The sequence below is a fragment of the Maniola hyperantus genome, chromosome Z, assembly GCF_902806685.2.
Source record: "Maniola hyperantus chromosome Z, iAphHyp1.2, whole genome shotgun sequence".
Classification (NCBI taxonomy): Eukaryota; Metazoa; Arthropoda; class Insecta; order Lepidoptera; family Nymphalidae; genus Maniola; species Maniola hyperantus.
The window spans coordinates 17,048,047-17,068,396 of NC_048564.1; the positions used below are offsets into that span (position 1 = coordinate 17,048,047).

Sequence of the window (20,350 nt, forward strand, 5' to 3'; positions counted from 1 at the left end):
GATTGACTGACTAACAGACTGACTGACTGACTGAATGACTGATTGACTGACTGACTGATGTAGGTATCAACGCACAGCTCAAAGTTCAAACTAATACTGGGCGGATCGGGCTGAAATTTAGCATGAAGATTAATATGATGCAGGCATCCGCTAAGAAAGGATTTTTAAAAATTCAACCCCTAAAGGGGTTAAAATAGAGTTTTGAAATTTGTTTAGTCCACGCGGGCAAAGTTGCGAGCATAAGTTAGTAGGTAGGTATATTATATTATCATTAGAGTGGCTAAAGTCATATCGGTAAAATGTTCACGTTTTTGTACGGTCAGAAAAAAAATTGTACATCGAAATAACATTGCATTTCTCGCGTACAAACATACAACGTTAATTAATTATTTATTTGTGGTCAGCAAAAAAATCAACTACGGTTTAGTTCTCGTGCAAATTGTAATAAATCCATACGTGATGTTCACATGAAACTGTACTACTAACATACAATATTGTACGATATTCAACCCATTTTTATATGTTTATGTAAAAAGAACATGTTAGGTACATCGGCTAGTCATATAATAGGGAATAGGTACCTATAATATTATAAATCAATATGCCCTACAATTATTTTAATTGGCCTTATTTTCTTTAACGTTATTAATAAACTACTTAAACATTTTTTTAACCAATTAAAAAAAACTTATAATTAGCCCACCAACACAAATTGTTATTCCTAGTCGAAGATTGTATAGTAAGTACCTACGCGACAGGTCAAGATGACAATCGGGGAGGTAACGTCCCGCACAGCCGCCGCGCTCACTCGGTGCGGGCGAGCGCAGGTGACGTCCCCCGGCCTCATCCAAAATGCCATCTCAACCTGTCGCGGACTCTACAAACCTCATGAAGCCTCATATGCAAAACTAGCTGATACCTACCTTTGCCTCTGACTGTCCGCGGGGATTTAGGTTTTTAAAAATTCTGTGGGAACAGAATAAATCCGGAAAATCAAAGAGTTCCCAAGGGATTTTTAAAAACCTAAATCCACGCAGACGAATAAGTTGCAGGCATCATAATTCATAGTAGACTAGGTACCTAGGTACTTCCTACTGTCAAAATATTAATTTCCCATACCTACAAAGGTTGTCAAAACTTCAATTTTGGCATCAGTTCGTTTGTTTTATTATTAGTGGAAAACTGTAAAGTTTAGCATCTAAGATCTGAATACACTAATAACTGCCCTGCCTACCACCCCGGCCTGACCCCGGCCAATGGAACACGCGTAGGTATCAACTGAAATGGCTCGCATCCAAATCAAACATCGCCTGAAGAAACTGCCAGTCTCATTGGCCGCCCGAAGACCAATCTTCCTTTACGTAAGCAGCTAGGTATATTAGGTACGTATCTACATCGCGAATTTTAGAATTTCGCTCAGTTAATATTCTTCAATAAGATGCCCACCTCCTACTCGGGAGGTAGGTAGAGGGTTCGAAACCGAGCACGCTCTAGAAGAATTAATATCACTCGCTTTAACGTTGAGGAATCCTGCACGTCTGAGTTCTCCGTAACGTTCTCAATGATGTGTGAAGTCTGCCAATCCGCACTTGGCCATCGTGGCAGACTATGGCCTAAACCCATCTCATTCTCAGTAGGTACTGCGCCAACGATGGGTTAATCATGACGATGATACTTTCAGCAATATTTCAGCTCCGAAACCAAATTGTAATTTGTAAACCTCGACATAATTACATAGTCTGTATGAACGATTTACGTTAATTTCACACCTAATGACTCTACACACGTTGAATCGAAAAAAGCGACACCGTTTTATTGATTATCAAAAGCGGACAATAGACTGAAGATGGCGTTGAGTATTGTTGCCGCTCACGCCGACAGACGGCGCCACCGGGAACGCTCGTGTACTAAAATGGCAGTTGAATATTTTCGCCAACAATGGCCCTCCAGCCGTGTCGATGGAAACTGCACCTTATGTACTGCAATGGGAGTACATTTTCGAGAGCAGCGCGGTGAAGACTTATGAAGCCAACCTCGGTATATTTGCGGCGAAGCGTCGTCATTGTTCGCTAAATTGTCGCTTGCACGGAACCGGCCGCGCTTGTCGTGAGTTAGGTAGGTAGAGGCAGTAGAGGTACGGTGCTACGGGCGACGAGCGCCGCACACAACGACTATATACATACATTTAAACACCTGTTATTAAATGAACAGGGTCACAGAGCGTACGTAGGTACATACATACCTCCCGAGCTCGTTAAACACAATGACAGATAGAGATCTCTCGCCGCTGTCGGTGATTTGGGATGGGCACAATTACCGGCCGCTAGTTATCACGTGATATTATAATTACCTACCGAGTTGAACAAACTCGTGTTTTTAACGTTTCGTTATCCGCAGTCAGCGACATTAAATCCATACTAATACTATGAATGCGAAAGTGTGTCTGTCTGTCTGCTAGCCTTTCACGGCCCATCCATTCAACCAATTTTGACGAAATTGGTTGAGATATAGCTTACATACCGGGGAAGGACGCAGGCCACTTTTTATCCCGGAAAATCAAAGAGTTCCGGGATATTTGAAAATCTAAATCTAGTGTTCAATAAATGCGCCAGTTCTCTAATAAATGTGTCTCTTCGGCGCTGTTGGACTTGGACTTGACAGCTCTTTGGGGTAGATTATTATTAGATATTTTATAGCTGATTTCTAGCTGATTCGCATCGGCTTCGAGCCGGCTTCGCACGGGTGGCCTTAGGGTTGATTCACATAGACACGTCTATCTCCACAATATACTGCGCTTTTTATATTAAAAAAACCGGCCAAGTGCGAGTCAGGCTCGCACAATGAGGGTTCCGTACTACAGTCGTATTTTTTCGTCATTTTGCAGGATAATTCAAAAAGTGTAACACATAAAAATAAATAAAAATCTGTTGTAGAATGCACAGGACAAGACCTTTCATATGATACCCCACTTGATATAGTGTGTACACTTCGAAAGTTAAAAATACTAATTATTAGTTCATGACCACAATTTAATTTTTTTTGTGTGATCCAACCCTAAATTCACGGTTTTCAGATTTTTCCTCAAATATCAGCTATAAGATCTACTTACCTACCTGCCAGAAGTACCCTGTAGGTTTTCTTGACAGATAGACGACAGACAGACTAAAATCCGAATTGTGCAAACTTCCGGCGCAAGATTAAGCCGAACACTTGACAAAAAGCGGATCATCTTCGCGTTGGATAGGCTTGTCGAGGCTTAGCGGATTTCACATTTGCGCCGTGTCACGGGACTCACATAAAAGCGAATAGCGCTCAATTGCTCCACAATAGACTGCCAATTCCAGATTCTTTTTTGTGGAATAAAAATAAAGTCGGGTCGGACTCCGCGATCCCTCGGGGATTAAGTTTCGCAGCCTCTTAGACGTTTGTCCCTTTTCAGTCGAGGTGCTGAACCTCTGAATTTTCTGACATAAAGAGTCGCTTCCGAAAAAATTGCGGACGGGCCTCGTCTCGAACAACGCAGCCGTCCGAAGCCGGTCAGAGCCACCTAATCGGTATAATGATGGCGGTCGCTTTTCGAATTTATTTTCGAGTTTAAATATTAATGTTTCGTGACAGGGCGTCGGCGCGCCTGCGAGGTGTCGGCGGTTTTCTGGCCCAGCGCCCCCGGACCGGTCGCGCCTCGCACGCACTCAAACGAGTCTCGCCGAGAGCGATAAACCTTGCCCGACCGAGTACCACAATACAGGCAAACCTATTTCTACCAATTTGCAACCCCTGTTTGTTCTACTTTTGGCACAAGAACGCCTCGCTCTCCGAACTCAGCAGAATGTATATGCATGGCCTCGATCGTCGTGGACCGTTTGCCCGTGTCAGGTTTACGTTCACGACCACTTTCTGCTGGCACACCGAGAAACAGACTACTATACCAGGCATCCAGGTAAAGGATTACTTGTACCGATTCCAGGAACATGTCAAATATTAATTCTTTCGTAGCTACAAGGTATGCTGTTTCAGCTCTAAATACCATACATCAGCACCGCACGCAGTCGAACCTCCACGGACACGTAGGTAGAGGTACCGCTAGGATATAGGCTGAGCCTTCGTGTGTGCTTCGTGTCTTCGTGAAATAGAACAACTGTACTACGTTTATTTATTTTATTTCATAAATTTTATAACTAAGAGTTAGATATCCCGGTGCTTCCTCCACTTGAGGTAAAGCCCACAAGCTTCAAGCAGAAGAAGCGCCCAAACAAACTTTGCCACGTGTGGCACAATCCGAAGAAAGGTTCCAGCTCAGCTCAAGAGCATACAGCGCGGATAGGTGCAAGATTCAAGATTGTTTATTTGCGGAAACATATTTTACAATGAGATGTTAGGTATTACATGTACTACAAAAGATTAGAGTTTGTTTAGGCTTACCAAAGGTGAGTAGAAGGCGGAGCTGTCGACGCCGATGCTTGGGTAGGGGTTCTGGTCCGACGAGGGGTACGGCGTGCCGTAGACGCCCACCGCGGCGCTGGACAGCCGCGGGTACGACGACAGCGCGAGCCGAGCGTCGTACTGGCACGAGCACACCGTCTGTCCCGACACAGGGTCGGTGATGATGGGGCGCGGCGTGTCGCAGCACGGCGCGGCGGGCGTGCTGGCGTGCGAGCCCGCGCCGGGCGACAGTGCGCCGCCCGCCACGCCCGAGCCGCCGGGCGACAGCGGCGGCGCGGAGCTGGAGCCGCCGTCGGGCGACGTCGCCGCGCCCCCGGCGCCCGTGCCGTTGCTGCCCACCAGCAACTGCAAACACGACACTCATTGTATAGAAGCAGGCGATACTTTGCGGAAGTCCATGATACAGGCATACCTAGTCCGCGATAGGTTAAGGTATTACTATAGGTATCGTCATCATCATCATGATCAACCCATTACCGGCCCACTACTGAGCTGGGTCTCCTCTCAAAGTGAGAAGGGTTTAGGCCATAGTCTGCCAGCCCAATGCGGGTTGGCAGACTTCACACACATTTGAAATCATGGAGAACTCTCAGGCATAGTTTCCTCACGATGTTTTCCTTCACCGTTAAAGCAAGTGATATTTAGGTAATTGTTTTTTAAAACTAATACTTTAGGTATATGTACAGGGAATGCCCCGCACACCCGAACAGTCCCCGCGCTAACCCGGTGCGGATGAGCGCGAGCGACGTGCGGGTGTGCGAGGCGTCCCCCGTCTCATACCCCGATTGCCATCTCGACCTGTCGCAAACTATAGGTACCTATAGATTTTAGCAAACTGTTACCTGTCAAATCTTAAGTTTTGATTTGTGAATTTATTTGATAATACCAACTACCTACCAAGGATGTTTTACCATAAAAAAAAATTTACAAAAAAAATAAAAACCGACTTCGTTACACAAACACTAAAAATTTAAAAATAATTTAATTTATTACCGAATATATTATGTATACAAGAGTTAATATAGTTCCATAATAATACTTTTTGGTGCCGGTGCCAATTAGCTTTAGCTGCGCGAATCGTCCAGACTTCATATTTTTATGGGACTCCACAATGGCACCTCATTGGCACCGACCCCAAAAAATATTATTATGGAACTATATTAACTCTTGTATACATAATATATTCGGTAATAAATTAAATTATTTTTCAATTTTTAGTGTTGGTGTAACGAAGTCGGTTTTTATTTTTTTTGTAAACATTTTTTATTTCACAATTTTTAGTGGCCCCATGGAATTATGCTATGACTGGTTAAAAATCTACTGTTTACTAAGATATTACACTGATCGCGAGCAATTTACTCTTATCCGTTGAGGAGTTCCAGTATCTATCTTCGAAGATGTTCATAAGATCTTCACCAAATTGAAATGGGACCAACTTTGAAGTATACCCTTTCAAACAAAAAAAGAATTTTTAAAATCGGTCCAGGCGTTTTCGAGTAATCGGGGAACATACATAAAAAATAAAAAAAATAAAAAAAAAAGATTCCGACGAATTGAGAACCTCCTCCTTTTTTTGAAGTCGGTTAAAAAGCTGATAATATTATCAAGTCAAAATACCTAATAATAATTTTCAAATTTTTGAAAAGTCATTTAGTATGTAAGTACATATATGATAAGTTACTATTTCAGAGGCGCACTAGTAATGATCCTTTAAAATGTCTCCCAGAACCTATTTAAGTATAATGTATCAAAGCATAGCACTACCAGACGTTAATATAATAAACATAAATGTCATCGTTCGGGCCAAATTATCATAATATTTGTCAACGGACATCTTTTGATGGCCACTAGGAAGAGATTTAAAAAAAGCAAAGACAGGCGAGTAACTTCCCATTCGGTCGTGACTTCGAAACAGGGTTGCCATGTTTTTGAAAAATCTATTTTTTCTTATTGTGCTTATGATTTTTAGGGTTCCGTAGCGCAAAAGGAAAAAAGGAATCCATATAGGATCATTTCGTTGTCTGTCTGTCTGTCTGACTGTCGTGTGTGTCAAAAAACCTAGAGGGTACTTCCCGTTGACCTAGAATCATGAAAGGCAGGTAGTTAGGTCTTATAGCAGACGTTAAGGGAAAAATCCGAAAACCGTGAATTTGTGGTTACATACCACTAATTCACGGTTTACAGATTTTCCCCCTAATGTCTGCAGTCTGCTATAAGTCCTACCTACATGCCAAATTTCATGATTCTAGGTCAACGGGAACACACAAAAAGTTAAATTGTGGTCATGAACTAAAATTAGTATTTTCAATATTTGAAGTAAGATAACTATATCAAGTGGGGTATCATATGAAAGGACTTTATTTGTGGATTCTAAAACAGATTTTTATTTATGTTTATGCATCACAGTTTTTGAATTATCGTGCAAAATGACGAAAAAATAGGACTTTTGTACGGAACTCTCGTTGCGCGAGCCTGACTCGCACTTGGCCGGTTTTTATTTATTAAACCCACACCCCTTTGGCTTCTACACAGCATCGTACCGGAACGCTAAATCGCTTGCCGGCTTTGCAATTAGCTAGCATAAAATTTTATTATAACTCTGTTCGAAGGAAAAGGTTGACATTTGCAGTAGAGCCGTTTTTAATTGGCAAGTTTTGGCATTTTACTTTAATACTACCTAACTTGGAACGGATGGAAACAATATAAAATAGTTGAAATTTTAAACACACTCGCCTTTTTAATAAAATACTTTTTACACATTTCATTTCAAGTCTAAAAATCATTACCTAATCATCTTTATTCTTTTCACAATTATACTTTTAAGAAACCGACTGTTGACAGATACTTTTTAGGATTCCGTACCAACAGGACCCTAATATTACTTAGATCCGCTCCGCTGTCCATCCGTCCGTCCGTATCCCTGTCAGCGGGCTGTATCTCGGGAACCGTAATAGGCAGAGAATTTTCACAAAATGTGTATTTCTGTTGCCGCTATAACAACAAATAATAACAATTTCAAAATGATCGCCATGAAAATTTAACAAATTGAAGAGTGTTATTTCTTGTACGATGGTACGGAACCATTGAAGTGTCCTATCACTATAAACGGCCTGCAATAAGCCAAGTTTAAATTGCGTCATACCTACTTCTTTAAATCATATTGTGCGGGTGGCAGCCCTAGCGGCGAACTATATTTATAGATCGCTTTGAGAAAACATTAAACACTTTATAAAAGTAAATAATCGACCGTAAACACCGGTATTCATTTCATCGACTTCATTGGCTGTGTATCAAGAAATCATAAATCTATAATAACGCAGCCTAACTAGTGTTCAGTTCAGTACCGAGTAGAGGCCACGAAGCTGAGGGTAGCGAGACGACGCGGTGCGGCGCGGCGGGTAGGGTACACAAATTTGACTGGTCGGAACACGGCTCAATGCAGCTCTAGTCTGCTCAGCTCCACTCCGCCACGCTTCGCTTCAATGGAAACACTTGCTACTTTTCACTGCTCTTGTCCGCTCCAGTCCGCCCAGTTTCGCATCAGTGGAAATGCACCTTTATGCGCACCACAGTCTGTTTGACTCCGTTCTGTCCGGCTCGGGACCACGTGTTCATATTATATTTTATTTGAAAGTCCACTCCGCTCCACTAACACAGTCTCTACTGATTCAGAGTGATTTCAAGCACTCTCATTGGCCAATTCACGGTCCGCTCCGCTCCACTCAGCTAAACGCACCCTAAAAATGTGGGATTGAGCGTGCAGGCAGCGTTGAGCGTGTCTTGAAAATTGGAATGCGCAACCGACCGCGCTGTATGGCCGTTTCCAGACTGAGTGATCGTTAAACTGTGACAATAATAATAAAAGTTTGGAAAATGTTTGGAAGCACGCGGCTGCGCGTTGAATTTATTTGACAAATTTATCACCACCAGTTCCTTTTCAAAGATCAAAGTTTAATTGGCCGGCCATTTTTATTTCACTATCGTAACAATGATTGTATTATATTCAGTTAAATTGTATTTATATTCACGTTTATATTCAGCATCCCACATAGGCAAAGAGCTGTTCAACGATTTATTTAAGAAAGTATTTTTTTATTTAGAACGACTCTGCGATAGATGGAGATAATGATGATGAAGTCCCGCAAATTCTCATGTCTCATTAACATCGAAATGACGTCATTTTGACGTCAGCCGAAATAAAAATATACCATAAGCTCGAAACTTCAGTCTAATGCTGCCGTCGCTAAAATGGCGGCCACGCGCATTAGCAATTTGCGGGATGTACCAATTAGGACATTGTTGTTGGATATGGAACTCGATAGGCGTGCAAACGTGAAATAGAAAACAATATTTAAAGGAACGTGTATAATAAATTCATGGTAAGTAGGTATTAAAATCACATTAAAATAGATAAAAGAAACGTCAATAAACGACTTGCCGGGTTTCGCGGGTCATGCAACACCTGTCTATATATTTTAGTCTACATCTTTATATAGCCTACATATAAAAAAATAATACACGCGATTTCCACAACAATAACCTCACAATAAAGGAGTATAATGCTTTGAATAGTTTTATAGCGTTGCCATTTGTATCGGTATGACGTGTAAAGATACGTGTACCGTAAATCGTAACGTTGTTCAAAAGATTTTAGGCTTTATTGAAATGGGATAGAGAAGACTTTTGTGTGGTTTGTAGGGCATTGTATTGTAGTTTCACGCAATGTATGGGTGCGTGTAATCCTATTAATCGAATGCGCACTTTTTGTAACGTTATTGACGTAAAGAGTTCGGTTTCATTTTAACCCTTCCCTTTTCTTTTTTTCCTTTGCTAGGTTTACTAAGTATCCATCATCATCATGATCAACCCATAGCCGGCTCACTACAGAGCACGGGTCTCCTCTCCAACCACCACGCTGGCCAAGTGCGGAATGGCAGACTTCACACACCTTTGCGAACATTATGGAGAACTATCAGGCATGCAGGTTTCCTCACGATGTTTTCATTAACCGTCAAAGCGAGTGATAAGTATTTAATTTCTCGAAATGTACAAAACTCCGAAAAGAAGATATCCCATCCCAAATAGAAGGCGGACGTCGTAATTAACCACTAGGCTATCACGGCTTAAATATTATTAGAAACCTGCTACCCGTGCGCTATAAGTTGAGACTCGCCTGGAATGCAACCCTCCGCCCGCTTGCCCTGTAACTTCCCCTCAAGCTCCCGTGTTGTACTGCAGACAACGCCATTTTTTTAACATCTTAGTCTCGTACTTGCTTACGTCACGCAACGACGACGCGCTCCGATTTTTGTCTACAGTACAACCACCCGTCTGTGGCGTCACCGCCCCCCAGGTCTCAACTTATTGCGCACGAGTAGTACTGGCCTAAAGAATGATGTAGGAAGTTGTTTTGTTCTATTTTTAACCGACTTTCAAAAAGGAAGCCTCGTTCTCAACTCGTCCCGTTTTTATAAAAAGGTAAACAAGTAGCTTTTCGCCGAAATGCCGAAATCTCATGGCACATGAGTGCAGTACGCGGCAGAAAATATTGTACATCGATCTTTAGAACGTGATAGCTGATTTGTAGAGCATTGTCTCTATAGTTGAGACCGACAAAACGTCATTCAGGTATGAGTGACAGAGACAACGCTCCACAAAGCCGAAATGTTGTTCTAAACACCGATGTACATTATTTTCAGCCGCGTAGGTATTATACCGCGAACTGACAATAAAATCATCATACCTAAAACCTAACTCCAGAAGGTCTAAAGCGCCAGGCGAATCGCGTCGCTTACGCGTTTCTCCGAGTAGGTTTCTACGATTCATTCATATTTCCAATTATGACATGGGTACCTTCAAGTCAAGAGTGAATAGGCATCTTCTAGGCAAGCGCGCTCCATCTTAGGCTGCAGCATCACTTGCCACCAGGTCTGATTGCAGCCAAGCGCTGGTCTACAATATTTTTTTTAAAAAAACTACTAAACTAAAACTACAGTATATCAAAGCCTACACTATTGTCTGTTACGCTTATAGTTCCAGCAATGTTTTATTCATGACAATTATGTAGGTATAGGTAGGTAGAGGTACCTATTTCGTTTTTTACTTTTTTCACAATTAGGTAAGCAGAACTTACTCAAGTAGGTTACCTATTATTATTTTAATGAAGGAAACAGTTTATATATTAATAAATTGTATAAAAAACCGTTAGTTATAAAATTATTACCTTCGGTTTAACTTGTTAAGTAATTATATAAATAAATAATGATGTTGTAACGAACTTACACTAGTTTATACATTTTATTTTATAAATTAAAACAATATTTATGTCTAGTGCTACACTGAATAATTAATGAACCAAAAATTAACATACCTTAGTAGCTACTAAGTATCAACAGTAGATATTAAAAGAAAAAAAAAAAAAAAAAAGTCTCAATAGTCAGAATCATCAATTTTTTCAGGTAATTAGGGCTTTTTTTTTTATTCAGATACAAGTTAGCCCTTGACTGCAATCTCACCTGGTGGTAAGTGATGATGCAGTCTAAGATGATAGCGGGCTAACCTGGAAGGGGTATGGCAGTTTTTATTAAACCCATAAGTACCCCTTTGGTTTCTACACGGCATCGTACCGGAACGCTAAATCGCTTGGCGGCACGGCTTTGCCGGTAGGGTGGTAACTATCCACGGCCAAAGCCTCCCACCAGACCAGACCAGAAATTTAGAAATTATAAAATTCCAAACCCCTGCCAGAAATCGAACCCGGGACCTCCCACTATTAAGACCACAGCGCTCACCACTGCGCCAGGGAGGTCGTCAAATAGCACAAGTAAAAGAAAAATACGACAACCGTGAATTTGTGGTTCCATCACCAAAAAAAAAAAAACCGGCCAAACTCGCCACATTCTACATAAAAGCAAAAAGTAAAAATGAAATAAAAAATATAAAATAAATATAACAAAACGTCGAGTCACGGACAAACACCTTGTTAACCACAGGTGTTAAAATTTAATTTGCCCTCGCTTGATCAAAGTTGTGATTAGTTTGACAGCTCTATGAGGGATATGACTTGCTTTAACGGTGAAGTAAACGTTGTGAGGAAACCTGCATGCATGAGAGTTCTCCATAATGATCTCAAAGGAGTGGAGGTAAGTATAGTCTGCCAATCCGCACTTGGCTAGCATGGTAGACTATGGCCAAATTTTCTCAGGTGACCAACTGTGACTCAGTAGTGAGCCAGTACTGGGCTGTTGCTGGTGATGATGATTGATCTCTTTGTACCTACTTACCTACTTATGAAGTTCCGTAGGTACCTCAAAAGGAAAAAAGAAATCCTTATAGGATCACTTCGTAGTCTGTCGTGTCTGTCAAGAAAACCTATAAGGTACTACCCGTTGACCTAGAATCGTGAAATTTGGCAGGCTGTAGATCTTATAGCACAAGTAAAGGGATATTTTCAGAAAACCGTTTTGTGGTTACATCACAAAAAAAATTAAAATGTGTTCATGAACAAATAATTAATATTTTCAATTTTCAAAGTAAGCTAATTACTATATATATCATAAAAAATACGGAAACCTCGGTGCGTGAGTCTGACTCGCACTTGGCCAGTTTTTTTTTATATAAAAAGCGTGTACATTGTGGAGATAGAGGTGTCTCTATGAATCAAACCTAAGGCCACCCGTGCGAAGCCGGCGTGAAGCCGATGCGAATCAGCTAGAATAATATCTATAATAATCTACCCCAAAGAGCTGTCAAGTCCAAAGTGATAATACGGGTCTAAAATGACCTAGTTTGGGACTCTATAATGTGAGATTCGCATGTTCCCAAAAATTATACGAATTAAGCTAGTTTAGAAATCAATCATTCGAATTTTATTATAAAACGATCCGATTATTTCCTCGAAGTCGATTTCGAATCGATTTTGATCGAATACTAAACACCAGTGAAGCATTAGGAGCTAATTTCCAGTCTAGATGGTTTAAAGGCGTGTGCACACCGCCGGGTTAAACAAAAAGTAAGATAGGTAAATAATAATATTGTATCGAATCACTATAACAAATAAAATCAGTAGGCACTAATCCATACTTAATAATAATATTTTTTTTTAATTTGTAGACTAGCGCTTGGCTGCAATCAGACCTGCAGTAGGGCGATTGTCTAAAACCTGCATCAATCATTATTACAACCTCAATTGTTCTGATTGGCTGAATTTGTGCGATTCTTGTTACGACAATGCATTGTAGCCAATAGTGAGTGAGTGTTAACCAATCAGAGATGATTGCGATCGTGACATTGTAGCTGTCATTCTCCCGCAATCGCGCAGCTGATGGCATGTGATGATGCAGCCTAAATGGAGCGCGCTTGCCTAGAAGATGCCTATTCACTTTCACAGACGGACTTTTTATTCCGGAAAATGAAAAAGTATTTAAAAAAATGACGTGGACGAAAAGTTAGCCATTCTTACGTGGAAACATCTTCCCGACAAACATAATATTATGAAATCTTAGAACCGTAGTCGGCATCGATATAAATGACAAGATATGTCCAAGCGAACAAGATTTTTCACGGTTTTGGAACCAAATTAATCAGCGCCACCTCTTAGATACTAATGAACGACCCGTTTGAAATCCAGACGTCACTGAGGTTGCATTGGTGCTAAATAAACATTTAAGGACCAATAAGTCGGTGCCATTTTGCTTGTTTAATGACCCTGTCCTTACAAAGTAATATATAAGTCAATGGTAGTCGGATTTTAAAATGTTTAAATTATTTCATAGACCTATGGGGAACTTCAAATTGACCATAGATTTAAACCAACTTCACGCCTCAAAGTTCCTCCTCAAATGTAAATTAAGTCAAAATTAAATTCCGATTAAGATCAAAGAACGTCCAGCGTAAAGCTTTACATTAGATTAATCTGCGATTAAACCTAACCGGCCCGAGAAGTGAATTAATTAGCATTTTCCGAATAATACCATCAACGTCCTCATTTCGTCGTGTTAACTGTCTGATTAAATAAACTTCTGAGATAACTTCATATTATTTAGTCTCAAAACGTCTACATACCACTAATATTTTTTTGTTGGTTTGTGACCCTATCTAATTTTAAAGTTTTCAAAAAAAACCACCTCAGGTTTGTACACGATGATTCTCTTCACCGTTAAACCAACAGATTTTAATTCCTGAAAATGTTAAGTCCGAAAAGTTGGAGAGGCGTGCATTGAAGTTCGAACCCAAGGCCTCCACCACTAGGCTATCGCCGGTTTTCCTTACTTATAAGTCCCGCAAATTGCTAATGCTCGTAGCCGCCATTTTATTTTGCGGGACTTATACCTAAAGCTAAAAGCCTAAAACTTACTGGTAACTGTCAGCTTTAAAATATGTACGAGACGTTCAGTCTCAATCAGCGAAACCATCCTAGATAAACATGGTCAAAGCCGAGTACCTTTTCGAAAAACAGTGTGAAGAAAGTGAAACCCAACGAGACAAGTAGAAAGACAAACAATCTCCACCACGGCCTTTCGACGCTCCACTCACTCTTATTCAATATGGCAAACAAAAATATAGCTATCTATTTATTCAAGATATACTTAAACTTTGGGCGGGAACATGAAAAGGAATGGAGTGGTCGTCAAAAGATTCGGTCAAATATCTCAGAAATAATAGCATAAGTTAGTGTGCACACACGGGCCCACTTGAGCGTCTAATGCTTCGGTTAAGGACGTCAACTTGTTTTGTTTAAACAAAGAATAGGTACCAGAGGAAATGCTCGAGTCATTTTTTTGTCGTTGTAAATCCTCTATCCTTGTCGTGCCAGCCGTGTTCTGTTTTGAGATCAGTTTTCATTTAGTTCATTTACTTTTGTACTTAGTTGTTATAAAGCTTGCATGTATTATTATTTTATTATCTCTTTTATTGTCGAGATAGTTAAACTGTTGAGCCGTGAAAAGCTAGCAGACAGACAGACAGACACATTTTCACATTTGTAATATTAGTATCATTATACATCGATGATTAGTATGAATACCAAATACCTTTGGGCTTTGTATAATAATGCAGCTAGAATACCAATCAAGCCGTAAAAACTAGACCAATTCTATCGATGACAAATGAACTCTATCTAGTACTTAACACATACTTGCGGTCACCTATATCGTAATAACGGTGTAGGTAGGTATACTATACAGGGTGTAACCAGAACGCTTGCAAAAACTTAGCGTTATTGTTATTCTACCTAAACACAACTCAATACCATTTGCCCCATTTTGTAGTTTAGTGATATAGTATTTTTCACACCCGTAATGTATAGCGTGCAAAACTCGGGTCAATGCTTCGTTTACGACGCAGCATTGACTCTGAGTGGCCTATTTACGCAACTTTCGTTGACCTCTAGCGTCAGTTAGATGTTTTATTTGCAATATATCGTAAACTTTTAGAAAATTATAGGATTTTGGTACATTTTTTCGCGTGTTTTTTGTGGAATCATAATATCAGTAATTATCAGTAACTAGATGATGCCCGCGACTTCATCCGCGTGGATTTAGGTTTTTTAAAATTCCATGGGATCTCTTTGATTTTCCGGGATAAAAAGTAGACTATGTCCGTCCCGGGATGTAAGCTCTCTCTGTACCTAATTTCGTCAAAATCGGTTGAACGGATGAGCCGCGAAAGGCTAGCAGAGAGACAGACAGACAGACACACTTTCGCATTTATAATATTAGTATGGGAAGTATGGGATATCACCTGTCTTCGTTTTTGCCAGCGTTCTGGTTACACCCTGTATGTACAATGTACATACACTATAGATGTATCATGTATTTTATATGATGACTTTAATGTGGTTTAAGTTGTCCGTGGCGTGTATATCTGTAATTAGTAATATCAGCGACATACCACTATGTTATTACAGGTTGTGGTATACATAAGTATATATTTATACATAGACGTATCTGTGATTCCGTTGTCAATTGCGCCGATAAGCTATGGTGACGATTGCTGCACGCAACTATCGTCTTTAATCCTAAATCATAAAGTTGATTATCGTTTAACTGTGAATACAATCATAGTAGATAGTGATTATAATGGGACGGTTGTAACAAACTGAAAAACCGAAACTGAACTTAATAATATTCTACTCTTACTAATATTATAAATGCGCTAGTAGATATGCTTTAGATTGGTTTGTTATTCAATCACACCGTTCGGAGCAAACGGATAGAAGTGATATTTTGCATGATTATTATTATTTAAAACTAGCTGCCCCGGCGAACTTCGTACCGCCTAACAGTCGATTCTTTTTCAGGAATTTTTTAAATTTTTTAAATTTTTTTTGAGAATTAAATACACTATTTTTCATCCCGGAAATTAGAGTTCCTTTAGCGTTTTTGGAAATCTAAATCCACGTAAATAGGTAGATATATAACATAAAACTATTTAATATTAGGTAAGTATGTGAAAATAATAAATACATAGCCCTGGACTAGGAACAAGAAAAGTTTAAAACGTAGATTTTTCTCATTTTCAATCGGACGCACGGAGTGCATCAGGTCAAGTTCTGGCCTAGCATGCAGTGTGTCTATTTACACCATCGATATAAATGACAAGATATGGTCAAGCGAACAAAATTTTGCATTTGCATTTGCAAAAGGTTGCATTGGTGCTAAAGCACCACTGAGTCGATGCCATACTATCCATACGAAGTAATATAATATAAAGTCAATGATTTAAACGAAATATTTCGCGCTGTTTTAGCCCCCCTCATTATTCTGGTTTGTTAATTAGATACTAGGTACATCACGAAGGATTTAAGCTTATTTCGTGGTTAAATGACATATTTTAATGTAGATAACGGGTACATACCACGATTAATTTGATGTTTTTATTTGTCGATATTTCAACCCGATTCCCCAAAGTCCCGTCGTGACCACGACCCGTGCAATTGGGTTGAAATATCGACAAAAAAAAACATCAAATTAATCGTGGTATGTACCCATTCTGCATTAAAATAGGTACATCACGTATCTAATTTAAGAAAAAATATTTCATATAGGTAATGTCAATATTTCAAACATAAGGCTCACATGATATTAAGTCAATACTCCATTGTTTCAGAATACAGATTCTCTGAAGAACTGATAGCTCGCATGTAGTTTATAAAGTTGATCGATAAACTGAACCATTTACTTATATTATAGCGTTTAAACTATCGTAAGTGACAGTCCAGTCGGTTTTTGTTTAAATTTATAATGAACCATTTATGGCTTGGGTTTTGTTCCATACATTATGTATTATTCTAAGCCTCTAAAACTTATCACTGAACTTAATTATACACAAAGCACGTCTATTCCCCTACTATAATTTATAGTATAATCGATAGTGCTATTAAAGATACCTAGGTATTAATTTGTTTCGTAGATTAGTTCTAGGTAATTCCCTCCTACCATTTACAGATCGATATGTAAAACCGATAAGTATGCAGGCTAAACTAGCCTAGGCACCTATCTGAATAGATAATAATTATATAGCATTATCAAATTCATAATCTTATTAATGTAATGCCACAATATTGAAATTAACACTTGTAATTTGTAAAGCTTGTTAATTTAAAATGTTTGATAGAGTGGGCCCATAGTGGGCCTCAGCTGTCAATAGTGACTCAAAACTCTTCAGCGCAGCTTTTGCAGCGCTTTTCCGATAAAAAAGCCGCAAACGTTCTCACACCAATAATTGTGCTTGGATGCTGTAGTTTGTCTGCGATAATTATGCCAATTTTGAACCTAGTGGAAAACACCATGAGACCTTATAAGTAGTGAAATATAAAGTTTTGATTTGGGACTATCAGCTTTTTTAAATTATTATTTTATTAATTGGGCGGATCAATAAATCCCAAAAAGCGGTTCTTCTGGTACTGCTAATGTTTGTTCGCTTATACTTAGCAAAAAAAATACTATGAGTCCGGCCACTCTACTATTCTCTACTGTCACTCAATAGAATATCTACTCTCTATAGTACTGCGCTCTTCAATTTAACATCTCGCTTGGAAGAGAAAATCTGAATGAGTCTGGAAATATTGGACGATTTAAAAAATCCTTAGTTTAAAATTCGAACAAAACTACGTTGAAAATAAAAGAAGCATCTTTATCTACTTGCGTCTTAATTAAGAACATAACATAAATCTCGACACTGACTTGACTGATATAGAAATAGAATTAGGAGAGATGATTGAACGTGAGCAGCGCAATGATACGGGAGGGTAGATCGAATCAAATAACGACGATGTTATTTCATACAATCCGAAGAACAAGCACGGCCGCTTGACTGCCTCTGTCAACGAAACTTCCAATAAAAACTACTCAGCAAGACCTCACGACAAAACAAACACTCAGGCTCCTGCCGCACCGTCTCTATTACCCCCTTAAATTAAATAAAAAGCCGGAGTAATTTAGACCAATCTGTCAAATGAAAAGTGCTCGGTAAAGAGAGGGGCCCAGATTAATGCTTTATGTGGGCGTATATTAGATATGATGGGGTGAAAACCGCGCGCGGACAAAGGGTGGAAACGTGTGGTTATCTAAGCGTGAACTTTTTGTTTTTATTTTCTATTTGTGTTGCCGTTTTTCCAGTTAGCTCTTTTTATTTCGTGTTGCATTCGAGATGGGATCTGTTCGGATTTGTTTTGAAGTGTTGAATATTTTTCGTCGAGTGGAATTTTTTAAATGAAAATAATATTTGCATACGACAAAACTGCAGATGGGATTGTCCGTTCAAATAAAGGGGGTTGACAATCTGAGTGGCTTTAAATCTAAAATACATGCTAATTGAAGTTAACTATATTGCCAAGGATTTATAAGTTAAATATTTACATTCATAGTCTTGCAAGCAATGACTTTCAAATTATTGTCATTTATATAATCTCTTTTTCTTCGAAAAAGGAGGTGGTTCTCAATTTGGCCCGTTTTTTTAATGTATGTAAGTACACCGATATTTTCAAGGCTTCTGGACCATATGCAATTTTTTTAATCAACAGAGTATGTTTCCATGGTGAACCCATAAACATTTCTGGATCCAACTCCTTAATCCTGATGCTGCATACATACACGTGTAGGCACAAAAGTTATTTTTTACTTTGTAGTGGTTTTGGAAGTCGGTTTTTTTATTAATTGTAGGTGGTTAGTGTGACAGACTAATAAAAGTGTTTTACTATATATTCAAAATTTACTTTATATTTATTTACTTGAATTATTCTACATGAGAGTGGGGCAGTGTGTACCTAGGACTGACTTTATTGATTGTATAAGACGATAATATCTTAATAATTTACGCGATTATTGTAAAAATAATGTTTTACACGTTCTATTTGGTATTTCCTCTTATATAAATAATAAAACTGCTATAAATTTGTAAGTATAAATACTTTAATAGATAACAAGACCTGTTATGTTATCGATTCACGATTACATGTTTTTAACTTTCACACTTAAGTATAAGAAACTAGCTGATGCCCACGACTTTATCCACGTGGATTTAGGTTTTACAAAATCCTGTTGGAACTCGTAGATTTTCCGGGATAAAAAGTAGCCTATGTCTTTCTCCAGGTCTTTATCTATACCCATGAAAAAACTACGTCAATCCAACAAACCAATAAACTAACACACTTTCGCATTTATAATAAGGGTACTGATTCGTATTCAGTAATATTATAATGTAGTGTTGGTACTAGGTAGGTACATTTTGATGATAAGACGCGGCTATCGATAAGATTTGAAGAAATAAGATGTAGAATTGTTAACTCGCCCGTGTAGTCGGCATAACATTACATTTGCTCAGTGCCGATAACATCTACAATTGATTAGCATCTAGTGTAAATGATTTTTCGTGTTTTCTGCTAATTAACGTCCGATCCTGATGGCTTTAATTGCGGCGTCGTTTGAAGAGCTTTATAAAACCGACAGATATCATTAAGTATCTGATACGTTTGAATAATACCGTTTGTACGAGTGTTTCTTTTATCTTTGACAAGTTTGCGCTCGAGTACCTACCATCTGATTCGCTTGTGTGATGATGTAATCCCAGATGAAACTAACCCATATACCTATCCATCGTCGTCACTGAGGTTGCATTGTTGCATAAGCAATGAGTCGGTGCCATTTTATTTGTTCAATAACCCTGTCCATACGAATTAATATTTATGTCAATTGTCAATACATATATCTAAATATATAGGTAATAAGAAATGCTGACTGACTGACTGATCTATCAACGCACACCTGAAACTACTAGACGAATTAGACTGAAATCAGGTATACCTATAGCTAATTATGACATAGACTTCCGCCCCCGACGGACGGGACAAGCGCTTGGATATAAATTTTACTAAGTATTTATAATCAACTTGAAGGGCTAATATATATTATTTTTTACTTTTTAGAGGTTTTGTGTGGGGGTTTTAAAATTTAAAATTAATTTTTTTTGATAACTCTACTTATAGGAGAGCGCGTCAAAGATTTAACGAAAACCAAATTTAATAATGTTTGTCAGCAAGGTAAAATCTCTTTCGTGTACCTACTTAGTTTATATTATGTTCATTATTCTAAGTAATTTATTATTTTTGATTTTCCACAGTACCTAGATATATATAAATACAGAATTTACATCATTAAAATGGCATTACAGGTGTCGTTGTTTAATGTTTTTGGTGCAAACTCACAGTTACAAAGACTTGTTTGTTTAAGATTCGAGATTTTTTTAGACTTGTCTGTAATAGGACTACAGATTTACATAATAAAAGAGTTTTTAACTATCTTACTAATATTATAACGCTAAAGGTAAAACTGTGATAAAGTGCCTACAATAAATAAAATGGGACTAATTAATGAGAGTGTATCATAAATCTTAATTTATTACGAGATAA

At 38.7% G+C, this 20,350-nt stretch overlaps 1 protein-coding gene across 1 annotated transcript in view; it reads right to left on the reverse strand.

Moving 5' to 3' along the window:
- LOC117995282 (homeobox protein caupolican-like) overlaps nt 1-20,350 on the reverse strand; it is a 360,854-nt gene that overhangs the window by 308,569 nt on the left and 31,935 nt on the right. The window contains exon 2 of the mRNA XM_069508695.1: nt 4,423-4,788. Within this exon, the coding sequence (XP_069364796.1) occupies nt 4,423-4,788 (366 nt within the window). The remainder of the gene's footprint in view (nt 1-4,422; nt 4,789-20,350) is intronic.